At 40.3% G+C, this 18,189-nt stretch overlaps 3 protein-coding genes and 1 long non-coding RNA gene across 6 annotated transcripts in view; 2 read left to right on the top strand and 2 right to left on the bottom strand.

The window, feature by feature from the left end:
- The first annotated feature begins 13 nt into the window (after nt 1–13).
- On the top strand, nt 14–2,539 carry MGAT2 (alpha-1,6-mannosyl-glycoprotein 2-beta-N-acetylglucosaminyltransferase). The gene has a single exon (XM_061157429.1). The coding sequence runs from the start codon at nt 488–490 to the stop codon at nt 1,826–1,828; it is 1,341 nt and encodes a 446-aa protein (XP_061013412.1). The 5' UTR covers nt 14–487; the 3' UTR covers nt 1,829–2,539.
- A 273-nt stretch (nt 2,540–2,812) lies between these two features.
- DNAAF2 (dynein axonemal assembly factor 2) lies at nt 2,813–12,145 on the bottom strand. Of its 2 annotated transcripts, XM_061157426.1 has the most exons (4): nt 9,390–12,145; nt 9,028–9,161; nt 5,727–5,870; nt 2,813–4,822 (listed from the first exon to the last, which is right to left on the bottom strand). In XM_061157426.1, exons 1-4 carry the CDS (start codon nt 10,864–10,866, stop codon nt 4,316–4,318), a joined length of 2,262 nt encoding a protein of 753 aa, XP_061013409.1. In that variant the 5' UTR covers nt 10,867–12,145; the 3' UTR covers nt 2,813–4,315. The 2 variants fall into 2 exon arrangements, with proteins under 2 accessions (XP_061013409.1, XP_061013408.1); XM_061157425.1 differs by having other exon boundaries at nt 9,028–12,144.
- On the top strand, nt 9,864–17,452 carry LOC133066401 (uncharacterized). The gene is made up of 3 exons (XR_009695129.1): nt 9,864–10,000; nt 11,245–11,326; nt 15,902–17,452. It is a non-coding gene; the product is annotated as an uncharacterized LOC133066401 (long non-coding RNA).
- POLE2 (DNA polymerase epsilon 2, accessory subunit) overlaps nt 13,388–18,189 on the bottom strand; it is a 29,013-nt gene continuing 24,211 nt past the window's right edge. For both annotated transcript variants that reach the window (XM_061157427.1, XM_061157428.1), the window contains exons 18-19: nt 16,921–16,988; nt 13,388–13,750 (exon numbers count right to left, since the gene is read on the bottom strand). In XM_061157427.1, coding sequence (XP_061013410.1) covers nt 13,732–13,750; nt 16,921–16,988 — 87 coding nt within the window. In that variant the 3' untranslated portion in view covers nt 13,388–13,731. The remainder of the gene's footprint in view (nt 13,751–16,920; nt 16,989–18,189) is intronic.

Below are 18,189 nucleotides of genomic sequence, written 5' to 3'. Positions count from 1 at the left end.
AGGGGTGTGGGTCCTGGGGCCGCGGCGCTCGGCGGGCCAGTCGCTGGTTGTCAGGACAGTCGCCGCCGGGGTGAGGCGAGGCGAGGCTGTGTCTCTCGTTCCGGGATGTCCGGGGCCGCGTAGAGATGAGAGTGCGGAGGACGCGGGGCCGCTGGAGGCGCAGGTAACGGAGCCGAAGTACAGTGGGGCCGCGCCGGTGCTGAATGGAGAGGACCGAAGCGACGCCGTGCCGCGGCTCCTAGCGGCGGGGCCGCTGCCCGAGCTGCAGTTGCCAGGTGAAGATGTGTGGAGCCGGGGCGGCGCGGGGGAGCTGAAAACCTGCGGGTCCCCGGACCCCCGGGGCCCGGGATGAGTTAGCGAGGGCAGCCGCGGGGGCCAGTTCCGACTGCTGCAGGCCACCGCCACGGTCGCCGCCCGCCCGCCCCTTCCCCGCCGGAGCCGCTAGCTCCTTTCCGCGCCCGCCCTCCCGCGCCCGGCCCCGGAGACCATGAGGTTCCGCATCTATAAGCGGAAGGTGCTGATCTTGACGCTCGTGGTGGCCGCCTGCGGCTTCGTCCTCTGGAGCAGCAATGGGCGACAAAGGAAGAACGAGGCCCTCGCCCCGCCGCTGCTGGACGCCGATCCCGCGCGGGGTGCGGGCGTCCGGGCCGGGGACCATCTCGCCGTGTCGGTGGGCATCCGCCAGGGCTCCAACGAGTCGGCGGCTCCGCTGGTCGCCGCGGCCCCGCAGCCCGAGGTGGACAATCTGACGCTGCGGTACCGGTCCCTAGTGTACCAGCTGAACTTTGACCAGACGCTGAGGAATGTAGATAAGGCCGGCTCCTGGACCCCCCGAGAGCTGGCGCTGGTGGTCCAGGTGCACAACCGGCCCGAATACCTCAAACTGCTGCTGGACTCACTTCGAAAAGCCCAAGGAATCGACGACGTCCTCGTCATCTTTAGCCATGACTTCTGGTCGACCGAAATCAATCAGCTGATTGCTGGGGTGGATTTCTGTCCAGTTCTGCAGGTGTTCTTTCCTTTCAGCATTCAGTTGTACCCTAACGAGTTCCCGGGCACTGACCCTAGAGATTGCCCCAGAGACGTGGAGAAGAATGCAGCTTTGCGGATGGGATGCATTAACGCTGAATATCCCGACTCCTTCGGCCATTATAGAGAGGCCAAGTTCTCCCAAACCAAACACCACTGGTGGTGGAAGCTGCATTTTGTATGGGAGAGGGTCAAAGTCCTTCGAGACTATGCTGGCCTCATACTTTTCCTAGAGGAGGATCACTACTTAGCCCCAGACTTTTACCATGTCTTCAAAAAGATGTGGAAATTAAAGCAGCTAGAGTGCCCCGAGTGTGATGTTCTCTCCCTGGGGACCTATACTGCCATTCGAAATTTCTATGACGTGGCTGACAAGGTAGATGTGAAAACGTGGAAATCCACAGAGCACAATATGGGTCTGGCCCTGACCCGGGAAGCCTATCAGAAGCTGATTGAGTGCACAGACACTTTCTGTACTTATGATGATTATAACTGGGACTGGACCCTTCAATATTTGACTGTATCTTGTCTTCCAAAATTCTGGAAAGTGCTGGTTCCTCAAGTTCCTAGGATTTTTCATGCTGGAGACTGTGGTATGCATCACCAAAAAACTTGTAGACCAGCCACCCAGAGTGCCCAACTTGAGTCACTCTTAAATAATAACAAACAGTACCTGTTTCCAGAAACTCTAACTATCAGTGAGAAGTTTATGACAGCCCTTTCCCCACCTAGGAAAAATGGAGGGTGGGGAGATATTAGGGACCATGAACTCTGTAAAAGTTATAGAAGACTGCAGTAAGAAAAAAAAACAAAACAAAATCAGAATTATAAAAGCAAAAGTAGTAACAGTCTTCTATTTTTGATATTTGTTCAAATAGGATATACAATTGAATAAAAAGGTTTAGGAACTGGTTTCTGCTTTAATACAACAACAAAATTCTTGTAAAAGTTGTCCAAATATAGTCATCTTTTCTGTTTATGTCTGATTAAGATTTAAAAGTTTTCATTTTGAGAATTGCGTTTTAAAGTTCAGTATGTATCTGCTAGAGGTAAAATCGTTAATTGATAAGAGAGAAGAGGGGAAACTATTTAAATTGCATCTATTAATCTTTTTATCTGGAACTTTGTACACTTTTCCACTTTCAAGACTTATTTTAAGTACAGAAAAGTTTATTTAAAATCGTCATATCAGTAAAAAGTATTACAGTGAAATTAAGAGTATTAATGTACAAGCCCAGCTTCACTCTTGACACAGTAACTAGGAAGAGGTTGCTTCAGTGGTTTTATAATTAGAAAGTTATGTTTGTTAAACACCCTGTCAGAACAGAGTCATTTTCAGTATTAAAGATTCCTGTATTATTGTGTTAAGAATTGCCTGTGCTCTGGAACCTGCATAGAACATACTTTCTTTTGGAATGTATTTGACTGATAAGAAAGTTTAAACACTTTTCACCTCAATGTAGAAATACAGTGATTTTTTTTTTTTTCTTTTAGTGCTGCCAAAATAAAATACTTGTTTTTGCATTAAAAGGTTCCTAATCATTTTTCAGAATAATTTTACATCAAAGTCCACTAAAGACACTCTTGAAGGTTTAAAATTAGCATTACATCTTATTTGTACATTGTGTAAATAAGTTTGAAATAAAACCCAGCTGACAGTGCATTCCCTTTGGAGGAAACTGGCTTTCAAGTTAGCCTCACAGAGATAATGAGCAATGAAAAGCTGCTGCATAAGTGAAATACAGCCAGAAGTGAAACAAAGTTCAGTCCTGCCGAAGTGAAACATGTTCTAGAGCCAGCTTTATTTGATCAGAAATTGTACTTTTAAATTTAAAACAACAAAGTAAATAAGAAACAGGCTTAAAATTTATTCCATATTTAACATAAAAGTTTCCCTTAACATACATCATTGCATTCAACCAAAAGTATACTCATAGACTAATTTCTGTGTTCATATTGCAAATAGTCATTTCAACCTCAAGATTGTGTACCTAATGGACAGTCTCAAAATTATTACTGAATCAAGAGATTCCTGTCATGGTTGAAAAATGTATATGGTCATCTATAATGATGCAAATAGTTCTGTTTTATGAGTTCCTTTATACTGCATATCAGGATGAACTGCCAGGTGGTGTTCCAGCTTTTGGTGCTCTGACCTGACCTCCCTAGTTCAAAAAGACTAAAGAAATTAGGTAGTTTCCTGGACTATAAGGCCAGAGGTTTGAGTTAGTAGCTGACTTTGGAACGGAAATACATCAGCAGCTCATGGTCTTGGGGTCAGCAATTAGATCAACAAATACTTTCCTTTCTATATTGTCTTTCGTGTTGTCCTAAAACTTTTTGTGAGAGAAAAAAGAAACTATTGGGATTTTCTCCTGGCCTTATATAAAATATTCCACAACTCATAACTTAGCAACTATTAGAAACATCTGCTGCCCTCTTTTAGGTATTACAAAAGAAACTGATTAGGAAACACTAGCTTTTGTTGTCTTCATGTAATAATACAGGAAGACAATTTTCCTATTGGAGTAAATTCTCAGATTTTCTTAAATTGTCTTGTTCTAAAACTTGTAAACTAATTTTATAAAACCAAGGAATGTTTTACTAATTTCCAAAAAATTATTTTAAATTTTGAGCTTTCAAAGTCATTAATAACTTTTATTTGTATATGTATACACCCACACATATATATGGTGACTTACATATGAGAAGAGTAAGATACAGAGTTGAAGCAGAAATACTAAATTTCAGTCTATTTGTATTGTTTGAATCATTTAATATTGGTTAATAAAGTTCTTTCAGAATCTCTATGACAAGCATAAATACTGAATAAATCCTATTAAGTGAGATTTATAAACACATAGTTTTGAGATTCTCCTTCCCCCAACACACACACTCTATTGTGTGTGCTTTTAGTTCATTGCATTCTTGAGAATTACTTTTTGTGACACAATATTTTGGAAACTTTATTAAAGTAATGGCAAACAAAAGAAACCAAAAACAAGACTATAAACAGGTTGTATTGACACTAAACATTTAACTCTCCATTAGAAAAAATATACAACAGAGGAATCACAAAATTTATTTCCATAATTAAGGAAGCTTTGTATTGACATAAACTGTACACACACACACACAAAATATTAGCTTCAGTTTCCCCATAAGAATAAAAATATAAATTTTAATTTTATACTTTTTTTTAATACTTTTGGCTTTAAGATAGTAAACAATCTATTTTATGTCCAAAAGTTTTTACTCAGCCTTTAAATTAAAAAATGATACAGAATTAATCCAAGTCATAAAGCAAAGAATTCTGAAAACTGAATGAGCAGTGAGTCACATGATCTTTAATGATCTGCACACTACCGTCCTGCATATTGGTTTCCTTTATGTGGTCAAAACCAGGTGTATTGGGAACTGCAGTTTTGTTCAGTAACGAAGATGGGTGATTTCCATTCAATTCTTTCTCTTCAGTTATTGCTGGTTCTTTTAAGTTATCTTTTTCTTCATTTGCATAAACAGCACTTTTGTCTTTTATAAATTCACCTTCCTTTTCTGACTTAGGTTGCTGAGACTTTGCAAACAGCTTTTGAGAAACATCAAGAGCCCCTTGTTGCAAGCATGCGACTGAACCACAACTGTCTGCTTCTAGTACCGTGACTGCTACAGATGAATCAGAATCAGTTGTTGAAGTGGAAGCATTTTCTGTATTTTCTTTTTCTGTTAGAGGACTTCCTTCATGGACTTTTTCTTCTTTTTCATGAAGCTGCTCAGAGTTACTGCATTCTTGCAACTATGTTAAGAGAAACAGCAAATTAATAATTCATTGAAACAAACAGAAAAGTAAATTGTACCCTCTGGAAACTTCTTTAAGTTGTGAAGGAATAACCCAGTAGACTTGCAAATCCACTTCCTGGCTTCCCCCTCAAAGTCAATTTCCAAATGCTGCCAGTCATTTTTTAACAATGCAAACCTGGCATTGATGCTCTAATTAAATCCTTTCACTGACTCTTCATCTTCTTCAGGATAAAACAATCCTGGCCTACAAATCTTTTAACATGGCCTATAAAGCCCATTAACAGTCATTCTTATAAGGGCATTCTTGGTCCACTGGTTAGGACTCCACCCTCTCACTTCCAAGGACCTGGGATCAATCCCTGATTAGGAAACTAAGATCCTTCAGGCCTCCGGAAGCAGCCAAAAAATTTTTAAAAGGGCATTCTTGAATTTTCCTGTATTTCTGTGATTCTTCAGAACCTCTTTCTCACCCAGTTCACATATAAGTCAACTGTGCTAGTTACTAAATTATTTAAGTCTAATATCGAAGACTATAAAGATAATCAAACTTAAACTAGAAAGAATGAACAAACCATATATAACGTATATAGTTCCTGTGGTTTGAGAGTCAAAAAGAGTTGTTAGTCCCTGGACTAATACTCACATTTCCCAAATGTCAGTTTCTCTCTATTCCTCACTGGACAGTTATTTTGGAATTAAATGAGATAACATAAGTGAAAATGAATCACAGATGTTTAACAGTAAAATACACATCAAAAAAGGTCTGTATTCTTAACATCACTCTTCCCAGCCATTATGTGCATTTAAAGTTATGATATAAAAAATCAAGAATTAAGTGATTTGTCAGGTTTCAACCTTGCCCCAAATCACTACTTTATAAAGCCTACCCAAATCCTTACCTTTGCATGTATTTCAATCTTACTATCAGTAACCTGAAGAACTTCAATTAATGGTGGCGTCAGGGGTAATGTCTGTTTGAATGGAGGGCTCAGGACCTCTTCAAGAAACTCATTAACGTTGTCTTCATTGACAAATAACCTTTCCTAAAATAAAAAGAGAAAAAATATTCTACATTATTGGTCATACTTGACAGAAAGAATTGTATCTAAAATCATCTCATAACAATTCTCACACAGTTCAGGTCTTCACTTTTAAAATGTTTATTTCATGTTATTCCTATGCTGTTTTGGCCAAAGAAAACAGTATTATACAGAGCAAAAAAATAGCGAGAGTACACACATATCTAGGAGAAGACCCTAAAATAAAAAGTCTTAGTTCCTTTTCTAGGTCTGTATAAATCTGAGGTATGCTTTCCCTCCAGATAATCCTACTTACAAATCATATCTTCCTTTTTTTTCCCCCTCTCAGTATTTTGTAAGAATAACATCACCTCTAGTTTTAGATGCAGTCCAAACTATAAAATGTAATTCAATTTTAGAATACTTCCTAATGAGTCAGCTAAAGATAGACAAGACAGGATGCATTCAAATTTTGTGTAACCAATTTGCCTTTTAGTTCTTGGCTAAGTAAGAGCCAAATATAATATTTTATTTGAGAGAATTATGTTCTATTTTTAAGCACTGTGATAATCCATTGCAACACTAGCATATAACTGTATATAAGAATGAGGAAGCACTTTATAGTTGATTTATAGTTGATTTATATCAACTAATCTTAAAAAAAAAAAAGAATGAGGAAACACAATATTATAAATCAACTATACTTAAATAAAATTTTTGAAAGTTAAAAAAAGGAAGGAGAAAAAAAAAATTAAAAAAATAAAAAGGAAGGAGGTAGATTACCAAACTGTAGGATATACAAAAGTCACTTTTGCAGGGAATCCCAAAGACAAAGCAATTTGTTCCTATTCGAGTATGTAAAGTGAATATAGGTATATGGTTAGGTCTTTGAAGGAATAACCATATTTTAAATTCTTCAAATCAGTTCACCGTTGCCCCAAGTAAAAATTTTTCCTCTGTACTACAATATAAACAAATTAATTACAAATACACACAATGCATTATTTGGTCCAAATTGGGGGCGTGGTGGGGAGGGGAATCAGATGTTCCGAATTCCCTTCTATTAAACATAACCTGTGAACACCTACCAAACAAAAGTGAACTTTGGTGAAAGAAAAACTTTACATTTGAAATAATTTGCCTTGTATTATCTGAAGATCTAGGCAACAGAATAATACAGTAGGGTACAAACAACCCTCCCCTCAAAGCATTTCTAAGGTTCATGTCTCTGCAAAAGACTTACACATTAACTGCAAAAACTACACTACACAGTTCAGTTACCTCGGAAGAGTAACATTTATAATGGAAATGGTTATGATTAAAATAGAAAGGACTTGCATAAACTTGCCTTCTCGGTCTGACTAATTTTACTATAAAATATAATAAATTCAGAGGTCCTAAAGCTCTAGGAAAATTCCCAGTGAAGACTTAAGGTTTACAGAAATGTATTTCACACCTGTCTGTAAAGTAACAAATTCTGACCTTGACAGCCACAAATCAGTCTCTTTATAATATTTTCATATAATGCATATAATAATGTAATCATTATATATGTCTACTCACAAAATACTGTTGTGATTTTAAAAAAACATTTTTTGTTACTTTAATACTTACAGCCTGATCAATAAAATTTAAAGGAAAAAAATAACATTATGGTTCCATCAGCCTCAGCAAATGTGATGATTAATGAAGTAATTATAAATCTATTTCAGGCTTCAAAGATATAAAACACAGTTGCCCTAATCCCATTTTGGTCTAGTTTCTTTGTTAAAAAAACATTCAGATACTAGAAAGTCAGATTAAAATAAATTCTTTAGTATTCTCTCAAATGGTGTCCATTAAAGCTTTCTTCCCACCTTGTGAGTTATTTTCTCATTTACTAAAACAATTACAGGAAAACGACTGCCCTTTCCTAAATTTCCCCCTTCTGATGACATAAACAGATAGTCGATTTCATATTTTATTTTCTCACAAAGTATCTTACCTATCCCTGCCTATTTATTTTACCATTTTTGGAGGGTTTCAATTAACCACTTCTCATAGAAGATGCACCTCATAAACATAAAAATTTAACTTACTAGTAAATTTCTAGAAAAACACAGGAAGAAGTAAAACTTTCTGGCAGGTTAAATAAAGCCTAAGGCCCAAAGCTTAAATTTTAATATATAATCTGTGTAACTAGGGTTCTGAATTAGGGAATTTAACCCTTGAAGATCTTAAAAGAGCAAAATAAAATTACATGTAACATTGACACAAACCTCAATCAAAAGTACCAATTGTTGACTTATGAGTGTAAACTTTCTATAGAACTCTTCAAATTTTAAGTAGGTCCCCCGCCTCCAGTATTTGCCAATAGTACTGGAGTACTGAATTGAATCTCAAGATCCTAGTAGTAACTACAAAATTATATCCTAGGTAAACCTAAGATTCAGCCTGTTTTTTGACTAAAAGAGATGGAGCTGATGTCGGTGCTAACAAAGGATTATATTACACTTTGTTAAATGCCAGCCATTATGCCAAATACTAGTAGGGAAGAGATTAAAACTGATGCCAAAAGAAGAAATTTCACTGTAATGTAAAGACCACTAGAGGTCAATCCCACCAACACCAAGGAGTAAAATTAAGCTGCACCGTATGGCAGAGAACGCAAAGTATTTAGATTCAGCCCTGGGTCTGAGTTGGTTTTCCCACAAAAAAACCGGCACAGGCCGTTACTTTTGCTTTCTGGAAGTAAACTATTATTTACTTTCTAAGGTTGGGAAAAGCTATTTAAAACCGAAAATAACGCTATGATAGAATGTCTCTTCCCTATTTGTGTCACAAACCCCTTTGAGAATATGACTGAAGTTATAGTCCTTCTCCCCAGAAGAAAACCCTCAACTTTGTGTATACAATTTTAGAGGTCTACGGATCCCTGAGAATCGATTCATGCATTGAGGGCAACTTTGAAGACTTGAAACCCATCCACCAGAGAGGATGCGTTAAATTTTCTTCGTGTTTTTTTTTTTTCCCCAATTATGCGTTTAACGTGTACTGACGTCTTTCATCAAGGGTTATCAACTTCAAGTCGTCAGGAAAGAAGTTATACTGGGAAATCCTTTGTTCAGGATAAACTGTGAAGATGACTGTGATAAGTGGAATAGAATATGTTAAACATTAAGACTCTAGAAAGAACTGTTACCTCCAAACAATAGTTGTTTAAGCCGTAATACCACTCTCTCCAGTATCCATGGCATTCTGGAGACTTGGCCAGGTCTATCACTGCATTGTTGGAAGAAATGCTAACCACTGGTTCTTTGGTACTCAATTTATTCTCTGGAGCAAATTGCAAAAAGAAGGAATAATAAACTAAGTCTTGGGTAGAGAAGGACAATTTGTACCAGAGGGGGTTCACTTCCCCTTGAAGACTTTGAGGCAGGATCCAAGGCACTTGAATGAGCAGAGTCAGGGATTCTTCATCCTGACTACACTGCAAAGGCGGACACAAAGCTTCCCCGCGGTCGGTCTCGGGACCACCCATCGCTCGATCAGCCGGCTCCCTACCGGTGCATTCCGGGACCTCGCGCGCCTCCACGCCGAGGGTCGGGCGCACGCTCGCGCTCCCTACAGAAAGGCCCGCGTCAAGGACCCCGCAGGAAGTACTAAGAGCGCCTCCGCCACGGTCCCCAGGTGAGTTCCCGGCTCCGGGAGGCGGCTCCTCCCCGGTCCCCGGGGTTGATATCTCTTGCCCGCCGAAATCCCGCTCCTCGGATTCTGCGACGCGCTTCTCCCCGGCGGCGTCCGGAGTGGTGATCCCGGCGTCTGCAGCCCGGGTTCGGCTGGGACCTGAGCTTGCGTCCCCAGCACAAACCCCCGCCGGGCCCGCCTCCACGGGGCAAGCGGAAGCGCGGGCCGCACCGTCAGTTCCTGGCGGGTTGGCTGCCCCTTCCGGGGACGCGGCGGGCTCCGGGCGCGAGGCAGTCGGCGCCACGGGAAGCGTGACCACCAGCTGCCGCCGCGCCTTGTTGAACTGTGCCTTGCCGCGGCTGTCATCCACCGGGTACGGGAGCGAGAGTCGCAGCCGGTAGTCGGGCTTCCTTGAGTCAAGGCATAGCAGCTTCCCCGTCACCTCCAGCGCCGCCTGCTCGGCCGATCGCAGCAACGGCAGCTCGATGGTAACCACCAGCTCTTGGGGCACGGTGCCGGGAGCCGAGTCCCGGGAGCAGCGGTAATCCTGGAGGTCCACGTGGTGGCGCTGCACCACGCTGTAGCGAGGCTCGGTGGGGGCGGGCTGCCGCACGGCCTCCGGAGGGGAGGGCGCCTGGGGCCGGGGAACCGCAGCGCTCAAGCCGGCCGCCGGGTATCGGTAGGGGTAGGGGAAATCGGGGAGAGGGCTCTCCGGCTCCCCCTCGGGTCGGGCCGGCGCGCCTCCGGACAGGGGCGTGCGCAGCACGGCGGCATCCGGAGTCCCCTTGTACTTGATCTTCAGGGTCTTGGCGTTCCTCCGGTCCAACTTCACGCCGAACTGCTTCTCCACGGCCTCCAGGGCCGTGGCGTCCAGCATCTGGCGGAAGCGCTCGTGGCGCCGGGCCAGCGCGATCGCGTCTGGGTGGAAGACCACGTCGTAGACGGTGTAGCGGGTGCCGCGCCCCGCCGCGTACTCACGGCCCGGGGCCAGGCTGTAGGGCAGGGACCACTGGCTGCCGGACACCGCGCCCCCAGAGCCGGGCTGGCTGCTGGGCGCGCCCACCAGCGCGTTGCTGCACACGTTCACGAAGCAGCGCCGGGTCCCGTCCAGGCTGGTGCGCAATACGTGGCCCGGCTCCGGGTGCACGAACCGCACCTCCACCCCGCGCTCACGCTCAAGCGCCGTGATCTCCTCCTCGTAGCGCCGCCGGTTCTCAGGGTCTGTGAGCTCCTCGGCGTACTCGGAGAACATTCGCCGGAACTCCGGGTCCTGGAAGGCGGAGGTGAGCCGCTGGACCTCCTCTCCACTCAGATCCAAGTCTTCTAGCGGCGAAGAGGCTGCCGCCTTGGCCATGCTGCCCTTCGGCTCCTTGCGCGGAGACCAAGGGAGATGTATCTGAGACCTAGTGGGTGGGACGCGCGGTGAAATCACTAGTCTGCGGAGAGTGAGGCAGCAGAGGTCAGTAACCGCTTCAGAATTGAGCCTGGGCGGCGCGTGCTCGTTGCCATAGTGACACCACCAACACCCAGGAGGAGGGGCTGGAACAGGGATGATGGAAATGACAGAAATAGCCTTAGTTTCTTCAGACCAACATCCTACGTTGTTTAGATTCCTGTGCCATGGTACAGTTACCTCTGCAGAATAAGCACCTTAATAACTGTAATTTCCAGCATTATGTACGTTATTCGTTGTTCAGAACCCTTCAAGGTAGACCTGATCCTCAATTCACAGATGAGAAGATGAGACCTGAAAAGTTACCTCACCAAAGTCACACAGTCGATGCACCACCCAGCAGTCACAAACTGACTCTACAGTAAGTTTTTCTGCTTTACTCACTTCGCTAAACCAACATTTCAGTCGTCTAGATAGTTCACCAATTTACCCTATTTACAACTCTCATTTGGTGTGAGAGTTATGCGCAGGTCATTCATAAATAACCAATCATCAGTAAACATGACTTTGTTAATAATAAAAATGCAAACATAAGATACCACGTATCACCTATAAAAATAGAAAAGGCTTTCTTTACAAAAACAATTACTCTATTTCCTTGGGGTGGTAGAATTTATATTAAAATTTTTCTAGAAAGTAGTTTGGTACCTATGTCAAAAGCCTTTAGAATGTGCGTACTTTTTTTTTTTTTTTTTTTGTGCGTACTTTTTTTAACGCAGAAATTCCGATTCTGAGATCTTGCTCAAGGCACTATTATGATTCTAAAGGTTTGGGAAGAATCTAAGAATTCAACAGCGGGACTGGTTGAGCAGATTTGGGTAGAGCCATACAATGGGATTCTAAGCAGCCATTCAAACTGATATTATAGAAGAATATTTATTGACTGATGTAGTTATTAATTGCTGCTGCTACTGCTAAGTCGCTTCAGTCGTGTCCAACTCTGTGCAACCCCATAGACAGCAGCCCACCAGGCTCCCCCGTCCCTGGGATTCTCCAGGCAAGAACACTGGAGTGGGTTGCCATTTCCTTCTCCAAGTTATTAATTGGTAGTTGTTAAATTCAGTGGTCATTTTTCTGTCCTCATTTTGTTGACAGCCTCTGCAACATTTAACATAATGTTGGCATTACCTCAATGACAAGACACTATCCAGGTTTTCCTCCTACCTCATCAGATACAGTTCCTGTGGTTTCCCCACACAGAGACCAAGTGTTGGCTTTTTCCATAGCACAGAAATCTCAGCCCATTCCCCTCTTGTGTGATCTACCTGGCCTCTTAAGGCATAATGTCACATGAAAGTGCTTTAGACCCAGATTTCTGAGGTGAGGTCAGCCATGCTGATTAAACACCAAGTTGGGGAGCATACCACCTCTGTTGTTCCTCAACAGTATTAGCTCTGGGTACTCCTGCCGTACTGTTCGTCTGCTACCCCATTTTTCAGATCTGTGCTTCCTTTTAATTTCCAGACAATGTCTACCATTAACTGGTTCTAATTCCCGTCTTATTCTAATAATTATAATTCTGCTAATTATAATTCTAATAATTATAATTAACTGCTCTGCTTCATCTTTCTTCACCTTGCTAACCCCTAAATGTACCCTGTATTTCTAGGCATTAAATGTGTTCCTAAAGAAATCTTTCATGTTTAGCTCTATGGTTCTTGAAACTAGACCAACAATCTGGCAGTGTCTATTTCAGTAACACTTTCAAGGCCTAGATTGTAAATTTTTCCAAGTAATCTAGTAGCTTTTGGAATTATGCCTTGATTTCACTTTTAGTCAAAATTGCCAGGCTATTCTTGAGATTAAAGCTCAATCTTGCTCTTTTAACATCAGGTCTTTTCTAATATTTTGAAAATTTACATCCTGAAACCATATCTCAAATTGCCACTTTATCCTTAACCACAATTCGCAATATCACAATATTCAGATTAAATTTTTTGAGGAATTTCCTTCAATGTCATTTTAGTTTTTTTATTAGTATCTCTTCCCCCAAAAGCTAAGTTTCTTTGAAAGAAGAGTATTCCATTCCAAGTTGTCTATAATATTAAGATTATTCCTACGTTTGAAACACTCTTTGTACCTTTAACAATGTCCTGTCACTCAGATTCATTTCTGGGCTTTCATTGTAGTTCCCGCCATAAACTAAAAGATAAGGGGATGGTGTTGAGTGGTTATGCCCAAAATAGAAAAACAGGGCTGCTTCAAAGTGAATATTACTCCTCTTAAAGGTAAAAACTGTGGGGACAATGTTTTTAAATTTTCAGTGCCAAAAGGTAATGTAATGAATATCTCAGTAATATCCTGAAACAACGGTTTTCACTATCATTAGAATAAATTCTATGACTTGAAATTTAAACAATTTGAAATTATTAAATACACCATTAAGACTCTTATGATGAACAATTAGCATGTGAATTGTTCAGTCGCTCCCATGCCAGGCTCCCCTCTCCTTCACTACCTCCTGGAGTTTGCTCAAGTTCATATCCAAGCATATAACTAGTATAGGAATAATGAAATTTAAATTTTTATATACAAATATATACTTAGATTATGTATTTTTACACATTTTCCTAGCGATTATACAGAAAATATTTTTCCTATGAAACTCTGTAAAGTATACCATTATGTTTATAAAAAAATTTTATAAATAGAAATTTAAATAAGACATTCTAAAGTTTACCATAATTTTATTATAATTTAATAACAAAATTATATAAAATAAGCAAATGATTGATGAATTCTGTTTCTTCAGATGGTCTAAGAATCTCAAAACCCTTGAAGTTTGCTGAAAATAGAAAATATTCATAAAATTAAACATCTTGGAAAGCTAAGTTATACATTTCTTAATATCTAGTTTTAATTTTAAAAATAGGTCAATACATGCACATTGCTCCAAATTCCAAAGGGGACACAGTGGAAAATAAGCCTGTCTCACTCTATTTCTGTTCTCTAGAAGCAACAGTTAGTTATATCCTTACAAAGACTGTCTAATCATATATAAAGGACTGTCTAATCGCATATAAGCATGCGTAGGGATAAATGCTTTAAAAACACAAACACAAGTGGTAGAATACATGAACACTATTCTATGCCTTTTTTTCAACTAGTAATAAATACACAATATATTTATAATTTTAACTAATCCTTTATGGCTTTGAAATTAATGTAAATTAGAAAAGTCAGAATATAACTTTTACATAGGTATATATTTAAACTACTTGCTTAGCTGTTATAAAAACTACAGTAAAAACAGCTGTACCCAGTTTTATGCATAAACCCAAGTATACCTGTAGGATAAATTCCTAGAAATGAAATAGATGGTATATGCAGTTGAGGTCTTAAGAAATCTTGTTCAGTTGCCCTCTGTAGAGGTTTTTGGTTTGTTTTTTTTTTTACCATTTTTATTCTGACCAACTATTGTGTGAGAGTGGGTGTTTCTCTTGTACATCACTAACATTATGTTTTTAAATAAAACTACTACATTTGAAAGCACATGTTGAAACAGGGTTAACCTCAGTCCACTTTGGCTACATTTCTGTGTTAACTCTAAAATATGATTTCACAAATATTCTAAGAAAAAATTATTTTTAGGAGAAACTAAGTATTATGTATAAATATAAGTTATTTCACTAAATTAGTTATTTCACAAAATTATTTCACTGTATCATAAAAATTTTTTCTCTCAAAAAAAAGGAAAAAGCATACATCAACTTGTTTGATCTAGCACTGAAAAAACGCCTCAAATTATCACTACTAAATTATAGTTTGGAAATTAGGTCAAGGGTTTTAGTATCTGACTCCACAGATGATAAATGGACCAACTATGTCAACAATAGTCAATATCAATTGCAAGTCAAGGCCTGTGTTAGAAACTTTAAGAGGGACAGGCACATAAGTGACTTCTCATTCAGCATGTTAAGAACTGTCATAGAAGTGTGTACTTAAAACACTAAACAATTCTGCATGTCATTCAGGAAACATTATAAGAAATTTAACTGAAGTGTCCTGTGCCATCATAATTAATAAATCAGTTAAATCCTATTGTGGTTTTTCTATCTCTAGAATATTAAATGGTTTGCTAAGATAGATATAATAAAAGGATAAAAGTTAAGGAAAGAAGGAAACTCAGGTAAGAGAAAAATACAGATCAAAAAAGATGAGGCCAGAGCCACAGCCAACATTTATGCTAGTAATTCCTGCTGCTGTAGAGGTGGGCCGCACATTTGTCTGTGCTCCTGGCAGCTAAAGCAAAGGGAGTCTATCAGATTTACAGTTTTCCCAAGATGAAAATGAACAGTTGCTTGGGACAGGCACAGATTTCTTTTGTTCTGAGACCTGTTGAAAGTGCTCACTATTGGTTTTCATATGTCTGTTAATTTACAACAAAACTCAGTTCAGTAAAAGTCAATCTAAAGGTGGACAAAACGGAATTCCCTGGTGGTCCAGTGGTTAGGACTCTGCACGTTCACTGACAAGGTCATGGGTTTGATCTCTGGTTTGGGAACTAAGATCCCGAAATCTGGCATGGTGCAGCCAAAGATTGTTTTGAAAGATAGACAAAATATGCTTCAGAGGTAGCTTAATCCTGGGGTCACAAAATCACTGTCAATAACAGGAAGTGGTTAAGACAGGGTAAGAGTGTTTGCCCTTACCTAAAGGCATTCCAGATTTAAAAAAAAAAAATTTCCTTAAGGATTCATTGTTAACTAAAGTCAAACACATGTTCAGTTTATGGAACAGAGGCTAGAATATCAGTTACTTTTATGAGTATCTGCCTGGTTATACTCTGAAAACTAAGCAGTGCTGGAATACAGTAAGAATAAAATACACGTCAAATGAGTGAATCCAATAATAAAATTTAGTATGTCCCAAAATGAACAGACTTTAACCTCCATGAATACTGAGCAGCAAAAATAATGCAAACAATTTTTTTCAGGAAATATATATAAGAAACTATTAATCATGATTTCAGGATTACGAAGTAGAGGTATGTTTTCTTTCTCTATTTTATACTTTTAAGCATTGTTTGAAATTTTTATCATGTATTTGTGCTTTTATTTAAATAAATTTGTTAATTACAAAAAGTAAAAAAAGGTTGAGTGTCAAGATTATATTCTCTAACGAGAACCTGGAGGTATTTGGTTACTGTTCTTAACTGGTGGGAAACAAAATACAATTAATGGAGAAATCACATGTTAGGATGCCTGCATCTAAGGGAAACTGTTAAAGATGCACATTTCTGGGTACTACAACTGGAGAGACATTTAATAACGCTGGGGTGGGATCTTGTAATGTAACACTTTTAACATGGACCTCAGAGGATTCTCATGCATGTGGTCTATAGGACACCCCCTGAAAACTACTACCCACTGGGTAATTATTCTTTTTTCCTCAGGATCTCCCGACACCAACAATTCTTTCCTACCAATTTAAGGCAGATTACCTGGGATTTGAGTGGCTCAGCTGGTAAAGAATCCGCCTGCAATACGGGAGACCTGGGATTGACCCCTGGGTTTGGAAGATCCCCTGAAGAAGGGAAAGGCTACCCCCCTCGGCGCCCCCCCCCCCCCAAGTATTCTGGCCTGGAGAATTCCATGGACTATATAGTCCATGGGGTCTCAAAGAGTCAGACTTGGTTGAGGGACTTTCACATGTGGAAGGCAAGCCTGCCCTTTCGGAATAATAACCTCATCACAAATCAGCCTGTAAAAGAACTAGCCCAGCCCCACAGCCAATCTGAGATTTCCCGCAGAAAACAGTTCTTGGTCTGTTTCATACAAATGTGCCATCAAGTACATACAATTCTGTGTCACACAGCATGAACACAGTAAGTTCAGCCTAGAACATTACCAATGAGCTACTATAGTCATTTTTAAAAACCTCAGCACACCTTCAGAACATCTGATTTTTAGCAGTATTATGCCAAGAGACAGCTGTTTATGAAGGCACACTTACCTATCTTCTACTATCTTATTGGAAGGATAAAAAACTTTGAATGAAAATCCACTTCTTGGAAAAGAGCCCTTTGGAGAGAAAAATGCCCATCAGTGAATACTCAACTTTTGAAAAAAAAGAACCCCTATTTTTAAAATCAAATTCCTTGCTCGTGGCTTAAAGATGAAGGTACAAGATGTGACTATAAAGTAATGAGACAAATTTCTGCATGCTCTTTATAGAGCAAAAATATTACTATAAAGTATCTCCACTAGAAGGAAAAAGTAAAGTTGACCAGAATAGTCATGCTAAAAAAATGTGGCCAGAAATGCTTAGGAGTGGGTCTACTTGGTATAAGAAATAAGCAGTACTGAATGATGCTTAGTAAGCATATAAGACACTCAAACATCATGTTCGAGAAATCTTTCCTGCCGCTCTCCCCAGTGAAAATCTGGGATTGATGCCCCGCCATGGTCCCCTCAATGCAACAGAGCAGGGTCACATATACAACTGTCCATTACTAAACTAAATAAAGCAGACTCTTGTCTTTTCAGTCTTGGTGTCCCTGGCACTAGCTCAATGCGTGGCCTATTGCAGATCTTCATTAATGTGAGTAAGTATCAAGAAAGGATGGAAAAATGTAAAAACCATGTTTTGGGGACTTCTCTGTGGTCCAGTGGTTAAGAATCCGCCTGCTAATGCAGGAGACGTGGGTTCGGTCCTTGCTCCTGAAAGATCCCACATGCTGCAGGGGACTAAGCCCATGTACCACAACTACTGAGCCTGTGCTCGAGAGCCTAGTCGCCGCAGCTGCTGAAGCCCGCTTACCCTGGAGCCCGCGCTCGGCAGCAAGAGGAGCCCCTGCAATGAGAAGTCCATGCACTGCAACTACAGCATAGCCCCCATTCGCCAAACTAGAGACAGCCCCCATGCAGCACCAAAGAACCAGTGCAGCCAAAAATAAATAAAATTATTTAAAGAAAGTTAAAAAAAAGTTTTGAACTTGTCCACAAAGGTATAAATAAGGTAAAAAAAAGATAAAATGATGGTGTAGGAAATGGTGGTTTACTCATTTACAAGATGAAAAAGAAGAAAAATTCAGAAATAAAGTGTTTTCAAATACAGCATTAACTATGTGAACACCCAAAGAGTTCAGTTTAAATAAGGAAATAGCCTCATTATGACAAGAATATTGAAACATGAATAAAGATTCTGTAAAAATTAGGCCACACATTACAAAAACAATGAAACCAAGTCAATTGTGTGCATCCTTATAGCAGTAGTTCCCAA

This window comes from Dama dama, chromosome 12, assembly GCF_033118175.1.
Source record: "Dama dama isolate Ldn47 chromosome 12, ASM3311817v1, whole genome shotgun sequence".
Classification (NCBI taxonomy): Eukaryota; Metazoa; Chordata; class Mammalia; order Artiodactyla; family Cervidae; genus Dama; species Dama dama.
This window is presented reverse-complemented; position numbering and strand designations above follow the sequence as displayed.

Bases quoted from the DNA above. Each gene is read 5' to 3' on its own strand.
- DNAAF2 (XM_061157425.1), bottom strand. From the start codon at position 10,866: ATGGCCAAGGCGGCAGCCTCTTCGCCGCTAGAAGACTTGGATCTGAGT. The intron at 5,871-9,027 runs GTAACAGTTCTT...TTTTTATTTTAG, and splicing joins TAAACAACTATTGTTTGGAG to GAAAGGTTATTTGTCAATGA. The intron at 4,823-5,726 runs GTAAGGATTTGG...CTCTTAACATAG, and splicing joins AGATTGAAATACATGCAAAG to TTGCAAGAATGCAGTAACTC.
- MGAT2 (XM_061157429.1), top strand. From the start codon at position 488: ATGAGGTTCCGCATCTATAAGCGGAAGGTGCTGATCTTGACGCTCGTG.